A 22,162-nucleotide genomic window follows, 5' to 3' on the forward strand; every position below is an offset into this window, starting at 1 on the left:
TCTGCCTTTGAAGTGGGGCTGGAACATAAATAATGGGGCTAACATAGATCTCTCTCATTACCCAACAAGGAAACTGAGAGTGAATAACTTGCTTCTTAAGGACCCTCTCTTTGTGGATTATACAAAAGAAGCAATTAGAAAACTTAAAAGGAGAAGGAGGGATGATGGTGCCTGGAGGCAGTTTGCTAACAAAATGCAGGGGATTATCAGAGCTATGGGTAAATTGAGGGCTGAGGAAAGGAGAGGGGAAAGAAGGAAATGAGAAACCTTGTTAGAGGAGCTTCTTATTAAGAGACAAACTAAAGGTTTGGATGCTAAGGATATTACACTTTACGTTAAGTGCCAAGCTAGTATTAAGAAGGAGGAGGATAGATGGTCTAGAGAATAGGAGAATTGGGTTAAATGGAATTTCTTTAATAACAAAAGGAAACCATATAATAGATTAGTCAAACTTCCAAAAAGGAAGAGGGAAAGTGAGGTTGTGGGAAGCATTCTGGATGAAGATGGGACCCCCTTTGAATGATATGAATACTCTTGCTAAGAAGTGGGTTAAATTCTTGGGTTCTACTCTTAGCTTGAAGGAAGATTGTTCCTTGAGGAGGTTTCAAGCTGAAGATAGGTTGTTGGGCTTACTGAGCCAAAATGTGGATCTAGACAAAGCAAGATGGCTAGAAAGGGATATTGTTGTGGAAGAATGCTTGTGTGCCTTGTTAAAATTGGGGAGAGATAAAGCCCCTGGTTGGGATGGTCTACCCACAAAGTTTTTTATATCCTTTTGGCCTTCCTTGAAGGATGTTGTGGGTGATATTTGTAGGAGAGCCTTTAATATAGGGCTTATATTTAAGGATTTTAAAGAAGGGTTAGTGAAGCTCATTCCAAAACAAATTGCCTGTAAACAGGTGTGGTCTCATTGAAGCCCCATTACATTGCTAACAGTGATTTACAAAATGCTGGCCAAAGTGATTGCTCTTAGAATTACTCCATACTGCAAGATGTTGTTTCCAAAAAACAACATGGTTTTATCAAAGGAAGGTCAATATATAATAATATCTTTGCTGCATTGTTGGGAAGAGATGTGGCTATCAAAACTCATAAAAAATGCATCATGTTACAACTAGATTTAGAGAAAGCATATGACAGGATTCATTGGTCTTTTGTAGCAAGAGTGATGGAAAAACTAGGTTTTGGGACAAAAATGGCAACCTGCATTTATACTCTTGCTTGGGGAGGCTACTCTAAGGTGTTGTTGAATGGAAGAGTGGTAGGTGGGTTTGTGATTAATAGATCAGTTAGACAAGGTTGTCCTCTAGCCCCTCTTTTGTTTGCTATTGCTTCTCATCCTCTAGTAATTTCCCTAGAATTAGCCTATAGAGATGGGAATATTATTGGGCTAAATCTTAAGCATGGTGAACAACTAGTTATACAATGTTTTGCTGATGACTCCTTACTGTTTTTAAGGGCTGAGAACAATAATGTGAGATTGGCTTTAGTGATAGTGCAGGAGTTTGCCAGTGCCTCTAGCTCTAAATGCAACATTATGAAGTCCAGAATTATCAGCTTGACTGAGGATAATGACTTTGATATGCAAAGGTGGGGCTGTGAGGGGTCAAATTGTCAGATTACTTGGAGTCCCCTTTGGTGTTGGGGTAACTAATAAACAACTAGTAGTGTGGGCAATAAATAGGTTCTTGGAGAAATTAAAAAAATGAGAGGGCATTAGAGTTCCTTTCCACAGTAGGGTTGATATCTACAATACAGTGCTGTGAATGCTTATTTTATGTTCCTTTGCCCTGTGTTGGATATTGGTAAGTGTCATTGGAAGAAAGTCATAAGACCTGTTAGAGACTTTCTATGGAGAAATGGCAATGGAACTAAAAAAGTCTTTGCTTGGGTAGCATGGGACAAAATGACAGTTCCTAAAGGAGAAGAGGGCATTGGTATTATTCATCTGCACTCATTGCATTGCAAGAACTGCTCTGATGCTTCCTAGATGTTTATCTCAGAACACTACTTGGGCACTAATGATGAGGGAACTGGTTGAGCTCTTTGATGTGATGGCTAAAGGTAAATGGGTGGACTTAAATTGGAAGGATAAACTCTTCTCATTTGCTCCTCTTAAGGTTACTAGTTTAGCAGTTTGCAAAATGTTAAGCAAAAGTTGGAAAGACTGATTGGCAACTCTATGTTCAGTTTGGGTATTTGGTGGACACATAAATTTAACCCCCCTTTGGCTTTACTTGATATATTTGCTGTAAAGAAACTCAATAACTTGCATGACTGTTAGGATTGGGATGTGGTAGGGTGGAAGGATGTGGACCATTTAATTTTGGAATATCATTTATCTAGAAGGGAGAGTGATTTGATAGCCTAGGTACTAGATTTGACTCAAAGGGAGCTGTGCTCTACTGCTATTGATATTTCAGTCTGGATTAAAGATTGGGCTTGGCTTAATGGTATCAAGCTAAAGGATGGCATAACCAGAGAACTATACTCACTAATGAGAAAAGGGGATGCCAATGTGATGTATTACAATAAAATTTGGAAAGTCAATTGGAGCCCCTCCAGTTGGAAAAAGAGGTGAAAACTCCTTTGGGATAGCCAGATTCCTGAGAAATTTCAAGTCTTTATGTGGAAGGTATGTATGTGGGCATTGCTTATTGGCTCCAAACTTCAAAAGTGAAATATCTCTAGTGATATTTGTCCCAGGTGTGCAGGTCATCACTTGAAGATGGTAAACATGTGTTTTGGGACTGCCCAACACTCAGAGGAACTTGGTCCAAGCTATCAAAATGGATAGAGATGAGCTTGGGTATTCAAACATTTAGTGATGAACATACTGGTTTGCTTTTTAATATCATTAGAGCTTGTATTCTGTGGGAAATTTGGTCTAATAGGAATGCCATTGTGTTTATGAAGGTTGTATGTACTGGCTTGCAAGAGTTAAACTTGATGCATAAGTGTGTGTATGTGCTGGTCTGTATGCAATGTGAATAAGATAAGATGCACTAAGCTGGATGTGTTGATAGAGAATCTGCAAAGGAATATCATTTGAGTCCTGCCCAGGGTTTGGTGGAGCTTCAAACATACTAGGAGTAAGTTCCTAATGCTGATTTGTATGCTGTAGGTGAGGTGTTGGGAAGGGAAGAAGAGACCCCCCAAATTTGGACCAAGAGCTCAAAGGTGGTACCGTAAAGTAAAGCACGATGATCATACTTTTGTTGCCATTTTAGAAAACCTTGTGGGAACCAGACCCACTGTTAAGATTCGGTCTAAGAAAGGGGGAATGTGGGAAAAACAATCCCCTCATGGATGCACTACAGAAGCAATGATGGAGGTCAACATCCTGCTGGGGTATCAGATATCGTGGGAACAGTCTTGCTTTTTGATAGAGAAAGAGTGATGGGATTTTCTGTGTAAAATTCTGAATGAAGACAAAAATGATTTGTAAAGATCAATAGTGTAATAGTGTAGATTTGACTTGGTTGTACCGCAGTTTTTAAGTTAATACATATATAATTATTATTGATCCAAAAAAAGCAAGTTATTCTAATATAATTCAGCGCTTTTTTGTAAAAAAATTTCGTGCCTTTGTTTTGGCATGTTAAATGCGATCGAACGCAAGTAGCGACAGAATGGAGCTCACGCTTGCTCGCGCTTTTCCGTCCCCTTGTTGGTGTACGGCACCGTCTCCGTCTCGTACACTTGTTGCTTTTTGTTGCTTCTCGCATCGCCCCCTTTCCCGTTGGGCCACACCGCCACTCTCCTACAGCTCTTCTGGCGGATTCGGCTTCCCAACCTCTGGCAAAAGATGGAGTCCTCCCAGCTTAGGTACACGCCTCCTTCTCCTAAGCTTGTTTAATCTCTTTGTAATATGGTTTTCCTTTTAAACTGTATATAATCTCTTTGTACTACCTTTTAGTCCTAACCTTACTGTTCTTTTAATGATGGGAAAAGGACCAAAACTGTGAAAAGACAATTTTGGGAGACTTTGGCCCATTTGCTTGAGCCTCTACGTCATGATCCTAGGAAATACCCAATTTCCTTCCTTATATGACAAGTCTAGTCTATGCTTATTTGCCTGGCTTGTGTACGTCTTTTACATTCTACAGTCCTTCGCAAAATCTGCCCTAAACGGAGCTGAAAACCAAGGTTAGTCCTAAACCAAATCATGAGGTAGGAGACTAGGTCACCTCCCAACCGCTACCGGCATCCACCGATCTCCCCTGAGCCAAGGCTAGGGCTTCTTGCTCAATGTGTCTAACTCCGGCGTCCCATACCACCAAAGCCTCCCCTCCGCAGGCCTTCAACATGCAAACCTACGAACTCGCCATATGCTTGGCATGAGCATGTCTGCTCACTTGGTCCAAGCTAGACCTACAGCACTATGTTTGATAATAACCCAAGTTGTCACTTATATAGTGATAACTATGCTATAAATCGCTAACTTGCTATAAAAGGCCATTAAGCTTATTTTATCAATCTAGGAATTCTAGCCAAGTATCGGTTTGCTAATCCCTAATCCCAGGGGTTCCCTAACCCCGTTGGATTAGATTCCTAACGTGTAGATTAGTGTCCAGGTACATAACATTCTTCCCCTCTTCAAACATTTACTCTTAAACGAAATTAGGAAAGTGCTTACTCAATCTAGTTGCTGTCTCCCAAGTCGAAGTCCTCCTCAGTCCTATCTTTTCACTTAATCTTATATTCAAGGATCAACTTGTTTCCTAAGTTGTCTTTCTCTCAAATCTATCATCCTCTTGAGTTCATGTGAAACACAGGACAATTCCTCAGTCTCAACAAGTTCTTGAGGGGTAACAAACAAGGTTATCCTCAGCTCCCAACATCTTTTTCAGTCGAGTGACATGAAAGACTAGATAGACTTTCACATTCGAAGGCAACTCTAGTCCACAAGCAACCTCAATCTTTTTCAGTCTACTGACATGAAAGACTGGATAGACTCACATTCGAAGGCAACTCTAGTCCACAAGCAACCTCGATCACAGTACCTAGGGTGAACGCTACCTATCAGCATAAAACCGTGCATGATCTTGTGCGCTTATGAAAGCCTCTTGTGCATTGACTAGCATTTCTTTCATATCTAGTCGCATTAATTTGAATATTCTTAAGTCCATTTGTTACTTGAGATCTAGTTTGGTGTCCGTACGTCAGCCTAAACGGACTGTAATCAATAGTTGCATGCTTAGCACTATTACGACTATTGGGATGTACTTCTGATGTTCTTTTGGAGACATGCACGAAGCATATCCTCCAAAACTTGATTCACCCTCTCTATTTGCCCATTAGACTGAGGATGGTCAAAAGAACTCATACTTAGCGTAGTCTCCAATCTTTGGAAAACTAGCTGCCAGAAATGTCCAAAAAACTTGGACTGGCTATCAGTGACTATATCATAAGTAGTCCATATGACTTGAAGAGCTTCTCAACAAATTGTTGCGGCGATTCTGTGGTCTTCATCGTCACTTTTGTAGGTAAAAATCATTCCATCTTCGTCAATCTGTCTATCACCACCCAGTTAGCATCATGCCCTCTGTTGGTATGTATCAAACCTACGATGAAGTCCATGGAAATACTCTGCCATTTACCTCATGAGTCTCTAGAGGATGTAACAAATATCTAGACCTAAGGTGTTTAGCCTTATTCACTTGACATCGACGACACTTTACCACATACTATTGAACATACGCGTTCATCTTAGGCCAATAAAACTTTTGTAAGCCATGCAATGACAGACTCAACCACGTGTCCAAGAGATAAAGATATAGAGAGAGGGGAGAGAGAAGGAAATAGGATCTTGCATAGTACACCACACTGAGTGAGGAACAAGTAATGTCCCCTTTCAGGAATTTATTCAGGAACAATCCACGGGCACGCTAGCCAGGATCAATACAATCAATGAATACAAAACAAACATATATGCCGATGTAGGATATCCAAGTCGATGCCGATGTCTCTGTCTAGGTCCAAGATCTCTGAAGCCGAGCACACCACGGGGATGACCCACAAGTATCTCTCACCGGGCTAGTACCAGATCTAATATCCAAATCCAAGTCCAATGAATCGAAATCCAAATCCAAGTTCAAGTCCAAGTCCAAGTCCAAATCCAAGTCCAAGTCCAAGTCCAAGTCCAAGTCCACTCGCTCATCCCATTAGTAATCTCCATAACTCCTATAGTCTTGTCGATAAAGAAAACCATGGAAAAGCTCTTTCTAGCAAGAAAATTAATATAAAACGTGTTTTAATGGTTTTCGGGCAATAGAAACCTCCAAAAAGTAGTTTTTAGGGTTTTTGGAGCAGTTTTAGGGTTTTTGAACTTTTCTGCCCGTATAGCTCCGCACACGCCCGCATAGTTCCGTACATGTTTGTACGGCTGTACGGACCCGTACAGTCGTACGGACAGATGATGACATGGGACTACAACCGATGAAGGTGCTTTGAATTAGCGGGCAATGATGAAAAACTCCATGGTTTGGTTCATGATCAAGAAGATGATTTCCAGGCTTCAACGGAGATGGCAACACCTTAAAGATGAAGAGGTTGTTCTCCAACTTGATGCTCAAGAGAGGCTCATGCTTCTTTTATACTTGAAGAGGGCCCTGCAACACCTTAAAGATGAAGAGGTTGTTCTCCAACTTGATGCTCAAGAGAGGCTCATGCTTCTTTTATACTTGAAGAGGGCCCTGCTTTTGGCCAAAAGCTTATCCATGCTTTGCTTTTACCTTTTTACTCTTTAATTTTCCCTTTTTGCTTTTCAATAATAAAATATTACTCAATTTTTGTCAAAGTTATTTAACTTTTGCTTTTCTAACTTCAAGGCCTTGCATTTTGGCCCTGGAGATGCTTTTTGGAAAAGCGGCTTTTAGCTTTTTGGTCCGGTTCAATCTCCTCTTGCCAGTGGTGCCCCTGGCTCGCTGTCAACCTAGTTTGACTTTTTGCCTTTTCTTGCTTTTTGACCAAAACTGGTGCTTTTTCTTAATCAAACCTTATGGAGCCTGTCTCCATGTCCTCTTCCACCTGTCTGGTGTCCGGGCATGGGTTTCATGATGAGAAATAGAGCTAGGAGGGTCAAATAGTTACAACATCCATTCTACTAAATCATATGTTCGTTGTACCCCTAGATGCTTTGCTCTGCAGGAGAGTCATGACATTCATATAGGATCCTTTTCCTAACTTGCGTGCTATCTGGCAATTCATTTTGGATAAGAAATTGGCATCCTGCACCCGGATGCCACGTGGACATATCTGTACAGCAGGTGCAGAACCTGGGGTGGAAAGTGGTCCCATGTGAGCCCTAGTTTGGGACGAGTCAGCTAGGGTTCTACTCTAAGTGTCCAAGGTGAGGTGTACCAAGTCCCGTACATGGTCTTGGTGAGGTGTGCATTGTCTTGCACATGAAGTAGTGCAAGGCCGTACTGAGTCACCCTTTGGAATGATGTTAGGTGTTCGTCTTGTAGCTAGATACTAGGCATGTGGGTGTTAGAGCACGTAGATGCATGTAGGAGAAGGGGACAACCCTTTGGGCTACCCAAGGAAGGGGTTCTATCCCTTGAGTGGGCTACCCGAGGAAGGGGTTCTATCCCTTGAGTGGGCAGGGGGTGCTAGGATGCTGCCAGCCCTAAGGGGGCTTGGACAGCAAGGCGGCCAGCCTATCGGCCAGCATATGTGGCCAAGGTAGCCTAGTAGGCCAACCTCATGGCTTGGCCAGGCTATGGGCTAGCCAGCCCAGCAAGGTGGGCTAGCATGGGCAAGCTAGATAAGCCCAACAGAGATGGCCAAAGCACACAGTAGGGGGGGCCACTGGACAGGTGTGAAAGGTGCATATTAAATATGCATAAGCAAGTCATGGGCTATTAATAAACAGGCTGACTCATTCTAGAGCAAACTGAAGCAAATACACCATTTGAGGTGGAGGCCTGCACAGGGGCCTTCTTCAAGTGTGAAGATTCAGCCAGAAAACCAAAAAAAAAAGAAAGATTTTTTTTTTCTTGCTTGTGTGGTTGGTTTCTAGTCTCCGGAAGACCACCCCTTTTAGTGTGACTTTTGTCCCTAGAAGGACGGTTGGTTTTTAGCCTCCGGAAGCCTCTGGAAAGTCTCCCACATGCATAGTGGATGGTTTTGTTGCGTTCCAGAAAGGAAGTGCATATTCCCACTCATAGTTGCAATGAAACGCGTTTTTGTCAGTTTGAATGAAACGAAACGTTTCATATGAATGAAATGCGTTTCATTCAACTCCACTTGCGACTGTATGATTTAAGCATTTTTTTATCTAGAGAGCTCGTTTCCCCTACCTGTGCCTCTGAAAACGTATCCTATGTTGCAAAAAACAGCCCCTTCTAGCTCCCCCCATACTTCTCAGGTTCTCTTAGGTTGGTTGTGCTGATTTGTGCCTTTTTTCTTCGATTCTTATGGGGACAATGTTGAAATCTCCAGTACCAAGTTGGTAAACTGCAAGATATAAGAGGCCAATGATCTAGTTTGGGTCAAATGACGTAAGCGAGACCGTGCTTGAAAATCCGCATTGGCAGGAATGAACTGCTTACGGATGACACTCGAATTTTTCCCACGTGCTGACGGTCTTCCCATTAGAGAGTCGCCGTTGAAACCATAAGAATGCATTGTCTTTCAGCAAAGATGCGGCGAAGGTAATCTTTCTGGCATCAATGAGGGGAGATGGCATAGGTGCAGGAGAGGGTGTGTAGTGGATATAGTTGAACTCGTATGGGCCCTCGGCCATAAGCCACCGTCCTAAGAAAAGTTACTGAAAGACGGTGAAGTGTGTCTAGCGGATATAAGTTGGTGCCTTCATTCGTAGAATGACATTAGTACCCAGGGTGTGTTGTGCTTTAAAGATGATAAAACGACGGGTCTCTCTTACATAAAAATGCCATATGTTAATGTTGATAGGCACAAGGAAAGATCACACCTGATGACAGCTTTTAGAGATTGAATGTTGCCACGATGGAACTGTAGGAGTCCTCACAGAGAAGAGGCCATGATGATGATCGCCAGATGTCGTCTTCGTGTGTGTGAGGATGAAAATGGCATGTAGGGGCTATCAAAATACGCAGCGGAAATGATAACCAAATCTGAGACCACAAGAGCAAGTAGAGTGCAGAAAATAGACAGCCCCATTGCCCCCACAATGTATTCACCCCCATTGCCCCCACAATGAATACATTGTGGGAGCAATGGGGCCTATTTATATGGCCCCAAACTGCAGTCGGCCAGCGCTAGGATGTGCCGCCAGCCCACACGACTGGGCACTTCCAGCCGGCCAGCAGAAAAAAACTCCACGACCCCTACTGAGCAGGTCGGCCAGCTCCATGTGCAACAGAGTGCAGTCGGCCAGCTACTACAGATGCTCCTGCCAGCCTGTGGAAGCCACCCACACCATGGAAAAATGGGGAAAAAATACGAGGAGTGAGGAAAAATGAGAAAACACCTATACAGGGCGGGCACACCCACAACAGAGGCCCTGGTGTTTGATAAAGACAGGAGATGACTTCTAACACCCCCTCTTAGCTCCTGGCTGTGAAATCAACCCTAGGGAGCTGGAGTGCCGCCTGAGCGTAGCCTGAGGTAGAGACTTTGTGAAGAGGCCCGTCGCATTGTCCTCCATCGAACAATAAAGTAGCAAGATGTCACTAGCCAAGATCTTCTCACGTACAAAGTGATACTGTACCTCTATGTGCTAGGTCCGGGCATGGAAGACCGGGTTCCGAGCAATAGCTATACAACTCTGGTTATCACACTGGATGACTGTGGGCTCCTTCTGTGGAAACCCAATCTCGCCTAGCAGCCTCTGCAACCACACAACCTCGCAAGCAGCACCACAAGAAGCCCGGTACTCTGCCTCTGTCGAAGATAGGGCAATAGTTGGTTGCCTCTTACTGCCCCAAGAAACTGCTCCTGAGCCGAGGGTAAAACTGTAACCTGAAGTAGATCTCCTCGTGTCTGGATCTGAAGTAGATCTCCTCGTGTCTAGATCTCCTCCCCAATTTGAGTCACTCCAACCTTGGAGTCTGACTCCATCCCCTCCTGTGTAAAAGAGTCCTAGATCCTTCGTACTCTGCAGATACCGCAAGATCCGCAATCCTGCGTCCCAATGAGACTTCAATGGCGTTTGCATAAAAGAGCTCAACAGCCCCACGGAGAAGCTCAAGTCCAATCTGGTGTTCAGCAACCAGATCAATGAACCAACCAACTTCCGATACTGCGAGGCATCAACGGGCTCACAAGGATCATTAACGGTTAACTTTGTGTTTGGGTCCATTGGCGAAGTAATAGGCTTGCAGTTCTCCATCCCAAAGGCCTCAAGCAACTCATGAACATACCGCTGCTGAGAGACAAAGAACCCCCTCTGGGCCTGCCAGATCTCCAATCCCAAAGAGAAGTGGAGTAAGCCTAAGTCGGTAATCTCAAACTCCTTTGACAAGGCAGCCTTCGTCATGCCAATGTGCTCTACATGACCGCCGGTGAGAATGAGATCATCCACATAAAGGATGATAATCTTAACCATACCGCGTTCCCGAAAGAGATACAGGTTAGGATCTGCAACCGATCTCTGAAATCCAGTCCGAACAAAGAAGGAATCAATCTTCTGATTCCAAGCCCTGGGAGCTTGCTTAAGACCATACAAGGCCTTGCGTAACCTGTAAACCATCCCTTCTGATCCTGGAACAACAAAGACTGGAGGTTGCTCAACATACACCTCCTCCTGCAGGTCACCATTAAGGAACACAGATTTTACATCCATTTGATACACGGGCCACCTCTGAGAAGAAGCAAGGGCAAGAATGGTCCGAATCGTGGTCATCCGAGGTGTCGGTGCAAAGGTATCCTCGTAATCGATGCCTGGCCGCTGAGCATAACCTTTAGCCACAAGTCTGGCTTTGTGTTTGTCCATCGACCCATTTGACACATATTTGGTCTTAAAGACCCATTTGACACCAATGACTGACCGTTTCGACGGCCTCGGTACCAACTCCCATGTGTTGTTCTTCTCGATGGCATCAAGTTCCATGTGCATGGCTTTCCTCCAAGTATCCTGTGAGAGGGCTTCCTTTACGGAAGTGGGCTCCTTATCCCGCATAATACGAGACATCAGAGCATAGTTTACCTGAAGAAGCTCTACTGTATTGCTTTTGTCTCGGACTTTGTGTGATCTTCGAGGGCCGTCCTCTGTGGTCCACTTGGAGGGTAACTCCGTGACACCTGACTCCCGAAGGGTGTCCAACAACCACCTGGGTACTCAAACAGATCGAGGAGCCTCCGGCCGTTGCGGTGGCTCTACTCCAGCTGCGGGCTTAACCTCCTGTGCTGACTGAGGTTGATCAACTGGAGCAATGGTTTGGGAATCATCATCAGACTCTTCTGGATCTCTAAGAAGTGGCGGCTCCTCGACAGTGGATACTGGAACATGCGATCAACTGGAGCAATGGTCTGGGAGTCATCATCAAACTCTTCTGGATCTCCAAGAAGTGGCGGCTCCTCGACAGTGGATATTGGAACTGAAACCGATCCCGTCAAGTGGGAAAAACTCCGTTGGACACCCACACGCGTAATAGCACAACTTAATACCACAATTTGAAATGGACGACTTAATAACAACTTGAAATTGAAATGAAATGAAACGAGATAAATGGACACCAGCACTGGGGCCGGAAGAACGGGCCGACCTCCCCCCTCAATATATGATATATTTATTGGGAGTATTTAACAAATACAATGCTCCATGGGTTCCAAGAACCAGATGATGTCCATGTACAAATGAATACAGTACCAAACAAATAGCTCGAAGTAGATATTCGAAGCAGAACGACCACTAGCGTGGTCCAGTCTCTACGGTCCTGTGCTTTCACTAGACTCTGCGGAGAGCGCCCAACTGGTGTTCCAAGACCACGCACAAACAGGCGCTCTCGTACTAACGCCTGGCTTTACCGATCTCAGCACCTTTGGACCGAGGTTCTCCAATAGCTTGGACTACCCGGCACCGAACGGGTGTTGCTGTGGAGAGAGTCCCTCGTCAGATTTATCACAAAATACTTTACTTAAATCTGAAAATTCACTTACTTGAGGATGGAGGATGGAAGTCCCAATACCCATGGTGTCCGTCTGTGTGCAGCTACTAGTGACGGACACCAAGATGCAGCAGCACGTCGGGAGGAGCAGTGGCCTGGAGAAAGGTATAGCCTTCTGAAGAAGAGAGAGAGACCGCCAATGAAAAGAAGACAACCTCTTGCCAAAAGAAGATGGAGCAGCCGCCTTAGGAGAGGTAATGCCTCGCTGACTGCAGTGGAGAAAAGGCAGCCTGGAGGAGATGAATACACAGCCTGCCCGTGATGAACTTACATCAGGCTAGAGGATAAAGGGGTGCCTGGTTGCTGTGCATAGCCACCTGTGCGCAGCCGCCTACTGTGCAGTGGGCAGCCTGGCGCAGCCTGCTGAAGGAGCGCAGTGCTTGTTGGAGGTAAGAATCGCCTGGCTGCTTCAGGTGGAATAGGCAGAGCAGCCTGCAGGTAAAACAGGCGCAGCCACTTGTATGGGAAGAAGAGCAGATGCTGTGCAGGGGGAAGCAGCCGCCTGTTGGAGAGGAAAGAAAGGGCAGTCTGCTGGACCAAGGGAGTCGCCTGTAGAGGGGCAGCGTAGCTGTATGGAGGTGGCAGCCTGTAGCAGTTCTGTAGTCGCCTGAATGAGTATGCGCACAAGATAATCGCCGGCACCAGTCTGGCTCCCGACCATACGACACCATCCTGCTAACACACGGGTGGTACCAGTTTGGCTCCTGTCCATGTCAACAAAATACTGGCCTCTTCACATGAAGCATCGGCCTGGCCTCAAGTGAACGAGACACAAAATCTGGAGATGGACCAAATGGTCGGCCAATTGGTGACATCCCCCCGGGCTTCTAAAGAGTTGTCCTCAACTGAAAAGCCTCAAGATATGCCTGCAACAATTGTGGGTAGTCAACAAAATAGTCCTCATTTATCCACTTGGCATCAATAGGCAAATAATTCTTAAACTTCACAAGGTATCGCCTGGACAGCTTTCCTATAGGTAGCTTTCTCTCCTTGTGAAATAAATTTGTGATGAGGTCGGAATATCCTATCCATCATACAATTAAACGTAGCAGGAGCATTGGTGAGACCAAAAGGCATTACCAAAAATTCATATAGTTCGAAGGCTGTCCTGAATGCAGTTTTATGGACATCTTGTGGAACCACTCTTATTTGGTGATAACCACTCATCAATTCGCGGAATTGGGAATCTGTTCTTGATGGTAAGCTTGTTCAAAGCTCTATAGTCCACACACATGCGGAATGATCCGTCCTTCTTTTGAACAAGAAGCACAGGAGAGCAGTAAGGTGAGGAACTGGGCTGAACCAAACCTTTCTCTAAAGCTCGTTTACTTGCTTCATGATCTCTTCTTGTTGTGCAGCACTCACTCGGTATGCGGGTTTGTTGGGTGGAGAACTACCTGGCACAAGATCTATGCGGTGATCTTCGGGCCTTTGGGGAGGTAATTCTCCTGGCAAAGTATCAGCAAAACAGTCATTGAATGCATAAAGAAAATTCAGTCTATCATTAGACATAGCATCCACATTTTGATGATTTGGCACAAGGCTATCACGCACAAAAACCAAGTACGCAGAAAGACTCTTTTTGATTGCTTTATTAATTTGGATGTGTGATACAAGTGGGATGGAATTCCCTTCTTTGCCAGCATCGATAAAATGCATGCGGCCTTTATGCATAAAAGAAATCATATTAGACTTGTAGTCTTTGCGGGGCTCAAGCCTATGGTGCCATGGCTTGCCCAACAATACATCACATCCATTTAGTGGAGCAACTAGGAAATGTTCATTATCAAGGTAGCCCTGTATATTGATGCGCAACTTCCCTATCAATGGGGTAACCTGCATCTCTCTACCAATAAATGCAGCTTCGGCTTCAATCTGAGGTCCCATGTTCTCAACCTCAATATCCAATGCAGCTGCTGTTTGCATAGAGATGAAGTTATCGGTTGCACAGTCATCAACATGAATAGTGCGGGTTGATCCTTGATTTGTCCCCACCAAGCCTTGCAAACCATTTGCTCTTTTGCATCATGACTTGTATTTCCTTGCACATTAGGAACTGCATGTACATTAGCCTCGGTCTACTTGTCCTCGTGCTTAGGTTTGCGGTCAGGGCATTGTCGAAACATGTGGTCTTTGCTACCACAAAAGAGCATTTTCCATCCTTGGCCTATTGCTCTCTTTGCTCCGGGGTTAAGCCGAATTTGTTCTTCCTTGGGCCCTGATCTTTAGATGTGTTATTTTCAGCTTTACCACCCTTGTAGGTCTCCCGGAAGTTCTTTTTAGGTGGCTGTCCACCCTTTTGCAGATTTGGGACAGCCTTGTCTTTCCCCTTTGAACCTCCTTGATCCTGTTTAATCTTGAGCACCAGTTGCTCCGTAGCAAGAGCAGAAGCTGTGAGCTGTTGCAAAGTATGTTTCGGGTGCAATTCAATGCTCGAACGATATGCTGGTTGCAGTCCAGAGCGAAACTTCCTCTTTCTTTCATCCTCAGTGATTTGCATAAAGGGAGTTACTTCTAGTAACACTTTCCAGAACTTGTTAACATACTGTTGCACGCTTTCATTATCTCTTTGCTCCAACTTGTCCCACTTTTGAGTGAGAGTTTGCTCCGCATTTGGTGGCAAAAACTGAGCATAGAATCTATCCTTAAATTCCTTCCAGGTGCAAATGGGATCCTTGGTGATCTTTTCAGTGATCCACCAATGAGCAGTGGTCCCTTTCAAAAACATGCTAGCATGGCGTACTTTAGATTTTTCGGTGAAGTCCTCATTGCTAAAAGCAATGTCGAACTGTGCCACAAACGCTAACACTTTAGAAGCATCATGCTCTCCATGAAAGACATCAAACTTAACAGATTTGTCACCTGCTTTGAATTCCTTGAGCTTTCTGGCATGAGACTCATGGTCTTCTCTTTTTCTTTTGCCCTTATCCACCGGGGCAACCCTATCTGTATGGGCTCCATGTGCCGTCATAGAAGTTTCATGAGGCACGGTGGCATGTGCTCCACGAACTTGAAACTCAGATGCATGTGACTTTTCTGCATATGGCAATGTCTCTCCATGAGACAACTCAGAAGGCAAAATTTTTCTAGTAGCAGACCTTGTTTTTTGCTGTTTTTTCTTGCTCTTCCCTCTCCTGCGTTTTCTGCTCCACCCCTGCTGCCCTTCTGCTGCGTTTTTTTTCCTCTCCCTTGCTTCCCCCCTTTGCTGCGTTTCTGTTGCCCCTCTTTGCTGCGTTTGCTGGTTGCTGCGTTTCTGCTGCCCCTCTTTGCTGCGTTTGATGTTCTGTCCTCTCCTTGCTGTACGGCTGCCATCAGCAGCAGCAGCCAACACTGCAGCCAGCAGCCCCACGACCACCAGCAGCAGCTAGGGCTGCAGCCAGCAGCCCCACGACCACCAGCAGCAGCCAACGCTGCAGCCAGCAGCCCCAAGGCCACCAACAAGCAGTCCGGGCTGCAGCCAGCAGCCCCACGGCCACTAGCAGCAGCCGTCGTCGCCTCCAGCAGCCAGGATCTTCGAGCAACCCTCAAAAGACAGCAACATACTGCCCCTCAGGTTTACATCGACATTCGGTGATACTCTTCCGCCGTCTCCTTCACTTGAAGTTGTTTCATCAATCTACGAGCATCCTACATTCAACCCATATCTGGTACATAACATCTTGCTATTGCTTACTTTCTGAAGTGTCAGTTTGATAAGTCATGGCGTCTACAAGTGATCTTAAGGGTCTACTAGAGATTAAGAAGTTTGCAGGCACTGGGTTTGATCTTTGGAAGGTGAGGATTCAGAATATCCTCTATCTGCGGGAATGTGATACTGCACTTGAGCAGTTCAAACCCGCTGCTATGACAGATGATGAATGGGGAATCCTGAACAGAAAGGCCGTTGCCTATCTCCAGATGGCTGTTGCTGATGAGGTCCTTGTAGACCTCAAAGGGCTGACAACAGCCTATGCCGTTTGGGAGAAGCTGAGAAGCACCTATGAGATCACCACGCCAGTGAACCAGGTACATCTCATCAGGAAACTCATGAATATGCAACTTGATGATTCTAAGAATGCAGTAGAGCATATTACTACTTTCACAGGGGTGCTTAATCAGATGCAGGATTCTAGATTGCCTGCTTTTGATGATAAGTTGAAAGCTATCTTTTTGCTCACTACTTTGCCTGACTCTTGGGAAACACTTGTGGTGTCACTTGGGACAAATCCCAACCTAACTTTTGATGGAGTCAGGGGTGCTATTCTCAATGAAGATATCCGGAGGAAGACCTCAGAGACTAGCGGTTCTGCAAATGTCTCACGAGGGAGGACGACCAAGCGGGGAAATACTACTACCAATTCAAAGGGTAGAAGCAAGAGCAAGGGCCAGCAATCTGATGTTACATGCTACCAGTGTGGTCGTAAAGGCCACAAGAAGCCAGATTGCAAGTTTTACAAGATGGAGCAAGACCGGAAGAAGAAATCCAGTCATTCAAATGACAAAAAGAAGGAAAAAGAGAGTAATTCCAGCAAAGCAGAAGAGTTCGAAAAGGACAAGAGCAAGGCCAATGTGGCCTCTGGTGTTGTCATAGAGGAACTGTCTGACTCAGATGATGTGCTATGTGTTTTTTCTGCTAATGCACTTGATGTTCATAACTTGCATGTCACAGAACCAGATGTTATTCATGCCTTGATGTATGAATCTGATGTGCTTTCACAGACTTGGATTATTGACACGGGTGCCTCTTTTCATGTAACTCCTATCAAGGAGTGTTTTGCAACTTTCACTGCAGGCTCCCGAGGAAAGGTGTTCTTGGGGAATGATCATGCTTGCAATATTGAAGGTATGGGCACCGTGAATTTGACTTTGCAGGATGGTAGTGAGTTTGTGCTGCCAAATGTGAGGTATGTGCCTGGTTTGAAAACCAGTCTCCTGTCTGTGGGCCAGCTTGATGCCTTGGGATACACGGCCATATTTGGAAATGGCACATGGAAATTGACCAAAGGCACAAGGCTGATTTCAAAAGGATGCAAGAAAGGAACATTATATAGCCTTCATGGTCAGGCTTTGTCTGGTAAGTTTATTGCTTTTGCAGAGGTACGCTCCCACATGGAGCTTTGGCATAAGAGACTTGGCCACATGAGCCAAAAGGGTCTCTCCATTTTGTCCTCTTTGAACAAATTTGATGCAAAAGGAAGCAAGCTTGATTTTTGTAATGATTGCTTGTATGGGAAACAGAATAGGAGTTCTTACTCCTCTCGTGCCTCTCGCAAGGCTGAAAAGTTGGACTTGGTCCACTCTGATGTGTGCAGCATGCCCATTAAATCTAAAGGTGGTTCAAAGTACTTTGTGTCTTTTGTGGATGATCACTCACGAAAAGTATGGATCACTTTGTTGAAATCTAAGGATGATGCTTTTGCTGCATTTCAAAAGTTTTATGCATTTGTTCATACTCAAACAGGAGTGAAGATTAAATGCTTACGCACTGACAATGGGGGTGAGTTTGTTAGTACTAAATTTCAGAAATTTTGTGATGATAATGGCATTAAGAGGGAACTTACACCCCCCTATAGCCCCTCTTCAAATGGTGTGGCTGAAAGGTATAATCGTACACTGTGTGAAAGAATTCGATGCATGCTGTCCACAGCTAATCTCTCTCAGGATTTTTGGGGAGAAGCCTTGAAAACTGCAGTTCATGTTTGCAATCGATCTCCACACACAGCTTTGAAAGGTGGAATCCCTGAGGAGGTTTGGTCTGGCAAACCGTCCTCATATGCCCACTTACGCATCTTTGGTTGTGAAGCATATGTGCATATCCGCAAGGAAGACCGGAACAAGCTTGATGCTAAGTCCGAGAAGGGCACCTTCGTTGGCTACGGTGATGAAGGTGAGATGGGCTACCGTGTGTGGTTGCCATCAACCAACAAAGTGGTTCGCAGCCGGGATGTTGTATTTTATGAGGCAAAGCTGCTCCGTAATGTTTGTGCCTCTCATGGTGATCAGAAAAAGGTCAAATTTCAGCAAGGGCAGCCACCCATTGATGCTGAAAATGAGCCCCAGGATGCTTCACAAAGGGCTGAAGATAATGAGTCCGTGATATTTGAGCCAGAAGAGGTTGGACAGCCGCTTCATGCTCCTGGAGGTGTAGGGCAGCAACCCCTATATGCTGAAAATCAGGCTGTTCGTGAAAACCCGCAGCCTTTTGATGCTGAAATTATGATTCCTCCCGATATTGACCCCCAACCAGCCAATGATCATTGGGTACGGAGGTCTACTCGCTTTCGGAGGGAACCTCAGCGTTTTGATCCCTCTTTGCAACATGTTTTGCTTACAGATGAGGGTGAGCCTCTTACTTTCAAAGAGGCTAAGTCTTGTGAACTCCGAAACAAGTGGGAGCATGCTATGCAGGAGGAGATTAAGTCTCTACATGCAAATGACACTTGGGACTTGGTTGAGTTGCCCAAAGGAAGGAAGTCTATTCCTAACAAGTGGGTGTACAAAGTCAAGACAGTTGACGGCCAGCCTAAGTATAAAGCCCGCCTTGTTGCTAAGGGCTATGCTCAGAAGGAAGGGATTGATTTTCAGGAGGTCTTCTCTCCTGTGGTCAAAATGACCACCCTTCGTGTTTTGTTTGCTCTCACTGCTGTTTTGGATTTAGAACTGTATCAGATGGATGTAAAGACAGCTTTCTTACATGGTGATTTAGATGAAGAGCTGTATATGAAGCAGCCTGAAGGCTTTGTCATTCCTGGCAAAGAACATCTGGTTTGTAAGCTGAAGCGTAGTCTCTATGGGCTGAAACAAGCCCCGAGGCAGTGGTACAAAGAGTTTGATGCTTTCATGCTTAACCAAAAGTTTAATCGTAGCCATGCAGATCATTGCTTGTATACTAAAACTGATGCAGATGGCAGCCCAGTGATACTTGTGCTGTATGTTGATGACATGCTTCTTGCAGGGAAGAATAAGAGCATTTTGGAAGCTCTTAAGGACCAGCTGAAGTCAGCTTTTGCTATGAAGGACTTGGGTTCAGCTGAACATATTTTGGGTCTTCGGATTAGACGGGACAGAGCACAGAAGTTGCTTTTCCTCTCACAGGAGAAGTATATCCAGAAAGTCCTTGATAGATTTAACATGGCTGATTCTAAGCCTTTGGGTGCTCCATTGCAGCCCTATGTTAAACTATCCAAGGATGATTGCCCAAAAGATGATGATGCAGCCAGTACTATGCGTGGGATCCCTTATGCTTCTGCTTGTGGATCTCTTATGTATGCTATGGTTGCTACACGGCCAGACATTGCTCATTCAGTGGGAGTAGTCAGTCGTTTTATGTCCAACCCTGGCAAAGCACATTGGGATGCTATAAAGTCTATTTTGAGGTACTTGAAGGGGACACAGAAGAAATGCCTTATGTATGGTAAAGGTCCACTTGAGGTGCAGGGTTATTGTGATTCAGACATGGCAGGTGATTCTGATACCCGCAAGTCTACTAGTGGGTACATCTATACTCTTGCAGGTGGTGCTGTTTCTTGGTGCTCTAGACTCCAGAGGATAGTAGCACTTTCTACTACTAAGGCCGAGTACATCTCCGTCACAGAGGCTTCTAAGGAGGCCATTTGGTTAGCACGCCTTGTCACAGAGTTTGGATTGCCAGAGAGGGCTCCGGTCCTTGGTTGTGATAGCCAGAGTGCCATATACCTGGCTAAGAATGCCATGTTTCATGCTCGTACCAAACACATTGATGTACGGTACCACTTCATCAGACAGGTGCTAGATGATGGTTTGGTCAGTTTGGTCAAGATTGGCACTCATGAGAACCCTGCAGATGCTCTCACCAAAAGTTTGCCAAAAGCACAGCTTGATATGTGTGTACAGCGGGTGGGAGTTACATAGCTTAGAGGAGCTTCACTGGCCCTTTAAGTGGGAGGTTGTTGGGTATAAAGTCCCAGTTTCGCCTCCGGACCTTGATCATCGCGTAGCTCTTTTCGAGAGCTTCGCGGCCATATATTTACTTGTACATTTGGCCCCCATATGGGCCTTGTAAAGGCATTCTTTGTATTTGGTCCCTAAAAGCGGGGTGTCCAGTACACAGGTTCGTTTCCCCACTAGGAAGAGGGAAACAACCGTGCTTTGATACCAATGGAACCGATCCCGTCAAGTGGGAAAAACTCTGTTGGACACCCACACGTGTAATAGCACAACTTAATACCACAATTTGAAATGGACAACTTAACAACAACTTGAAATTGAAATGAAATGAAACGAGATAAATGGACACCAGCACTGGGGCCGGAACGGGCTGACCCCCCCCCCCCCTCTCAATATATGATATATTTATTGGGAGTATTTAACAAATACAATGCTCCATGGGTTCCAAGAACCAGATGATGTCCATGTACAAATGAATACAGTACCAAACAAATAGCTCGAAGTAGACATTCGAAGCAGAACGACCACTAGCATGGTCCAGTCGCTACGGTCTTGTGCTTTCACTGGACTCTGCGGAGAGCGCCCAACTGGTGTTCCAAGACCACGCACAAACAAGCGCTCTCGTACTAACGCCTGGCTCTCCTGATCTCAGCACCTTTGGACCGAGGTTCTCCAATAGCTTGGACTACCTGGCACCGAACGGGTGTTGCCGTGGAGAGAGTCCCTCATCGGATTTATCACAAAATACTTTACTTAAATCTGAAAATTCACTTACTTGAGGATGGAGGATGGAAGTCCAATACCCATGGTGTCCGTTTGTGTGCAGCTACTAGTGACGGACACCAAGATGCAGCAGCACGTCGGGAGGAGTAGTGGCATGGAGAAAGGTATAGCCTCCTGAAGAATCGAGAATGAAAAGAAGACAACCTCTTGCCAAAAAGAAGATGGAGCAGCCGCCTTAGGAGAGGTAATGCTTCGCTGACTGCAGTGGAGAAAAGGCAGCCTGGAGGAGATGAATACAGAGCCTGCCCGTGATGAACTTACATCAGGCTAGAGGATAAAGGGGTGCCTGGCTGCTGTGCACAGCCACCTGTGCGCAGCCGCCTACTGTGCAGTGGGCAGCCTGGCGCAGTCTGCTGAAGGAGGAGCGCAGTGCTTGTTGGAGGTAAGAATCGCCTGGCTGCTTCAGGTGGGGGCAGCCGCCTGTTGAATAGGCAGAGCAGCCTGCAGGTAAAACAGGCGCAGCCACCTGTATGGGAAGAAGAGCAGATGCTGTGCGGGGGGAAGCAGCCGCCTGTTGGAGAGGAAAGAAAGGGCAGTCTGCTGGACCAAGGGAGTCGCCTGTAGAGGGGGAGCGTAGCTGTATGGAGGTGGCAGCCTGCAGCAGTTCTGTAGTCGCCTGAATGAGTATGTGCACAAGATAATCGCCGGCTGTCTTCTTTCTTACGAAGGGTGGTCGCCTCTCTTTTTATGAATGTTGGAGAAGGAGTTGCACGACTAGTGCTGGTTGGCTCCCCACGCTTGCATGTGGACGGCCAGCTCTTTGGGGGTGTGGGTAGGTGACCATGCACCCACCCCCACAAACATACAACTAAAGTGTGGCTCCCCACCTTGGCCCCTAAGTGGGTGCCCACTTTTAAGTGAGTGAATATAAAACCTTATAAACCAAAGGGTTAAAATATGAAATATTAAAACAACATGTGTGATATACTTACCACCTGCACCAAAACTCGTCAGAAGACAGAGCAGACTTCACGACTCACTGGCAGGCGTCCCTGCTCAGTAAGTGACAGATCAAGCAGGCAAACACAAAAATACAAATCATGCGAAAACAGTTTCAAGCATGCAAAACATGTGTGCATGTGCAAATAGTATCATGGACATATCTCCCGTTCATGGAACAAGTACAAAATATCTGTCGGCACAAAAATGGCACGACGTAAAACATAAAAACCTGGTCTTCCTATGGAGTGACAGTCCCATAGGCAGTTCCAGGCACGAGCCTCCGTATGGAGTGACAGTCCCATAGGTAGTTCCAGGCACGAGCCTCCGTATGGAGTGACAGTCCCATAGGTAAGACACGGCACAAATACTGGCTCTTCCATGGCGTGATAATCCCATGGGTCAAACACAGTCCAGGTCATACACGGGTGGCATCA

At 45.5% G+C, this 22,162-nt stretch overlaps 1 protein-coding gene across 2 annotated transcripts in view; it reads left to right on the top strand.

Annotated features, from left to right (window-relative positions):
* The first annotated feature begins 3,582 nt into the window (after window positions 1–3,582).
* Window positions 3,583–22,162, top strand: part of LOC147636994 (cell wall integrity/stress response component) — a 55,407-nt gene continuing 36,827 nt past the window's right edge. For both annotated transcript variants that reach the window (XM_086800598.1, XM_086800599.1), the window contains exon 1: window positions 3,583–3,828. In XM_086800598.1, the coding sequence (XP_086656724.1) occupies window positions 3,606–3,828 (223 nt within the window). In that variant the 5' untranslated portion in view covers window positions 3,583–3,605. The remainder of the gene's footprint in view (window positions 3,829–22,162) is intronic.

Source organism: Cibotium barometz, chromosome 7 (assembly GCF_041138505.1).
Source record: "Cibotium barometz isolate CiBa-2024 chromosome 7, ASM4113850v1, whole genome shotgun sequence".
NCBI lineage: Eukaryota > Viridiplantae > Streptophyta > Polypodiopsida > Cyatheales > Cibotiaceae > Cibotium > Cibotium barometz.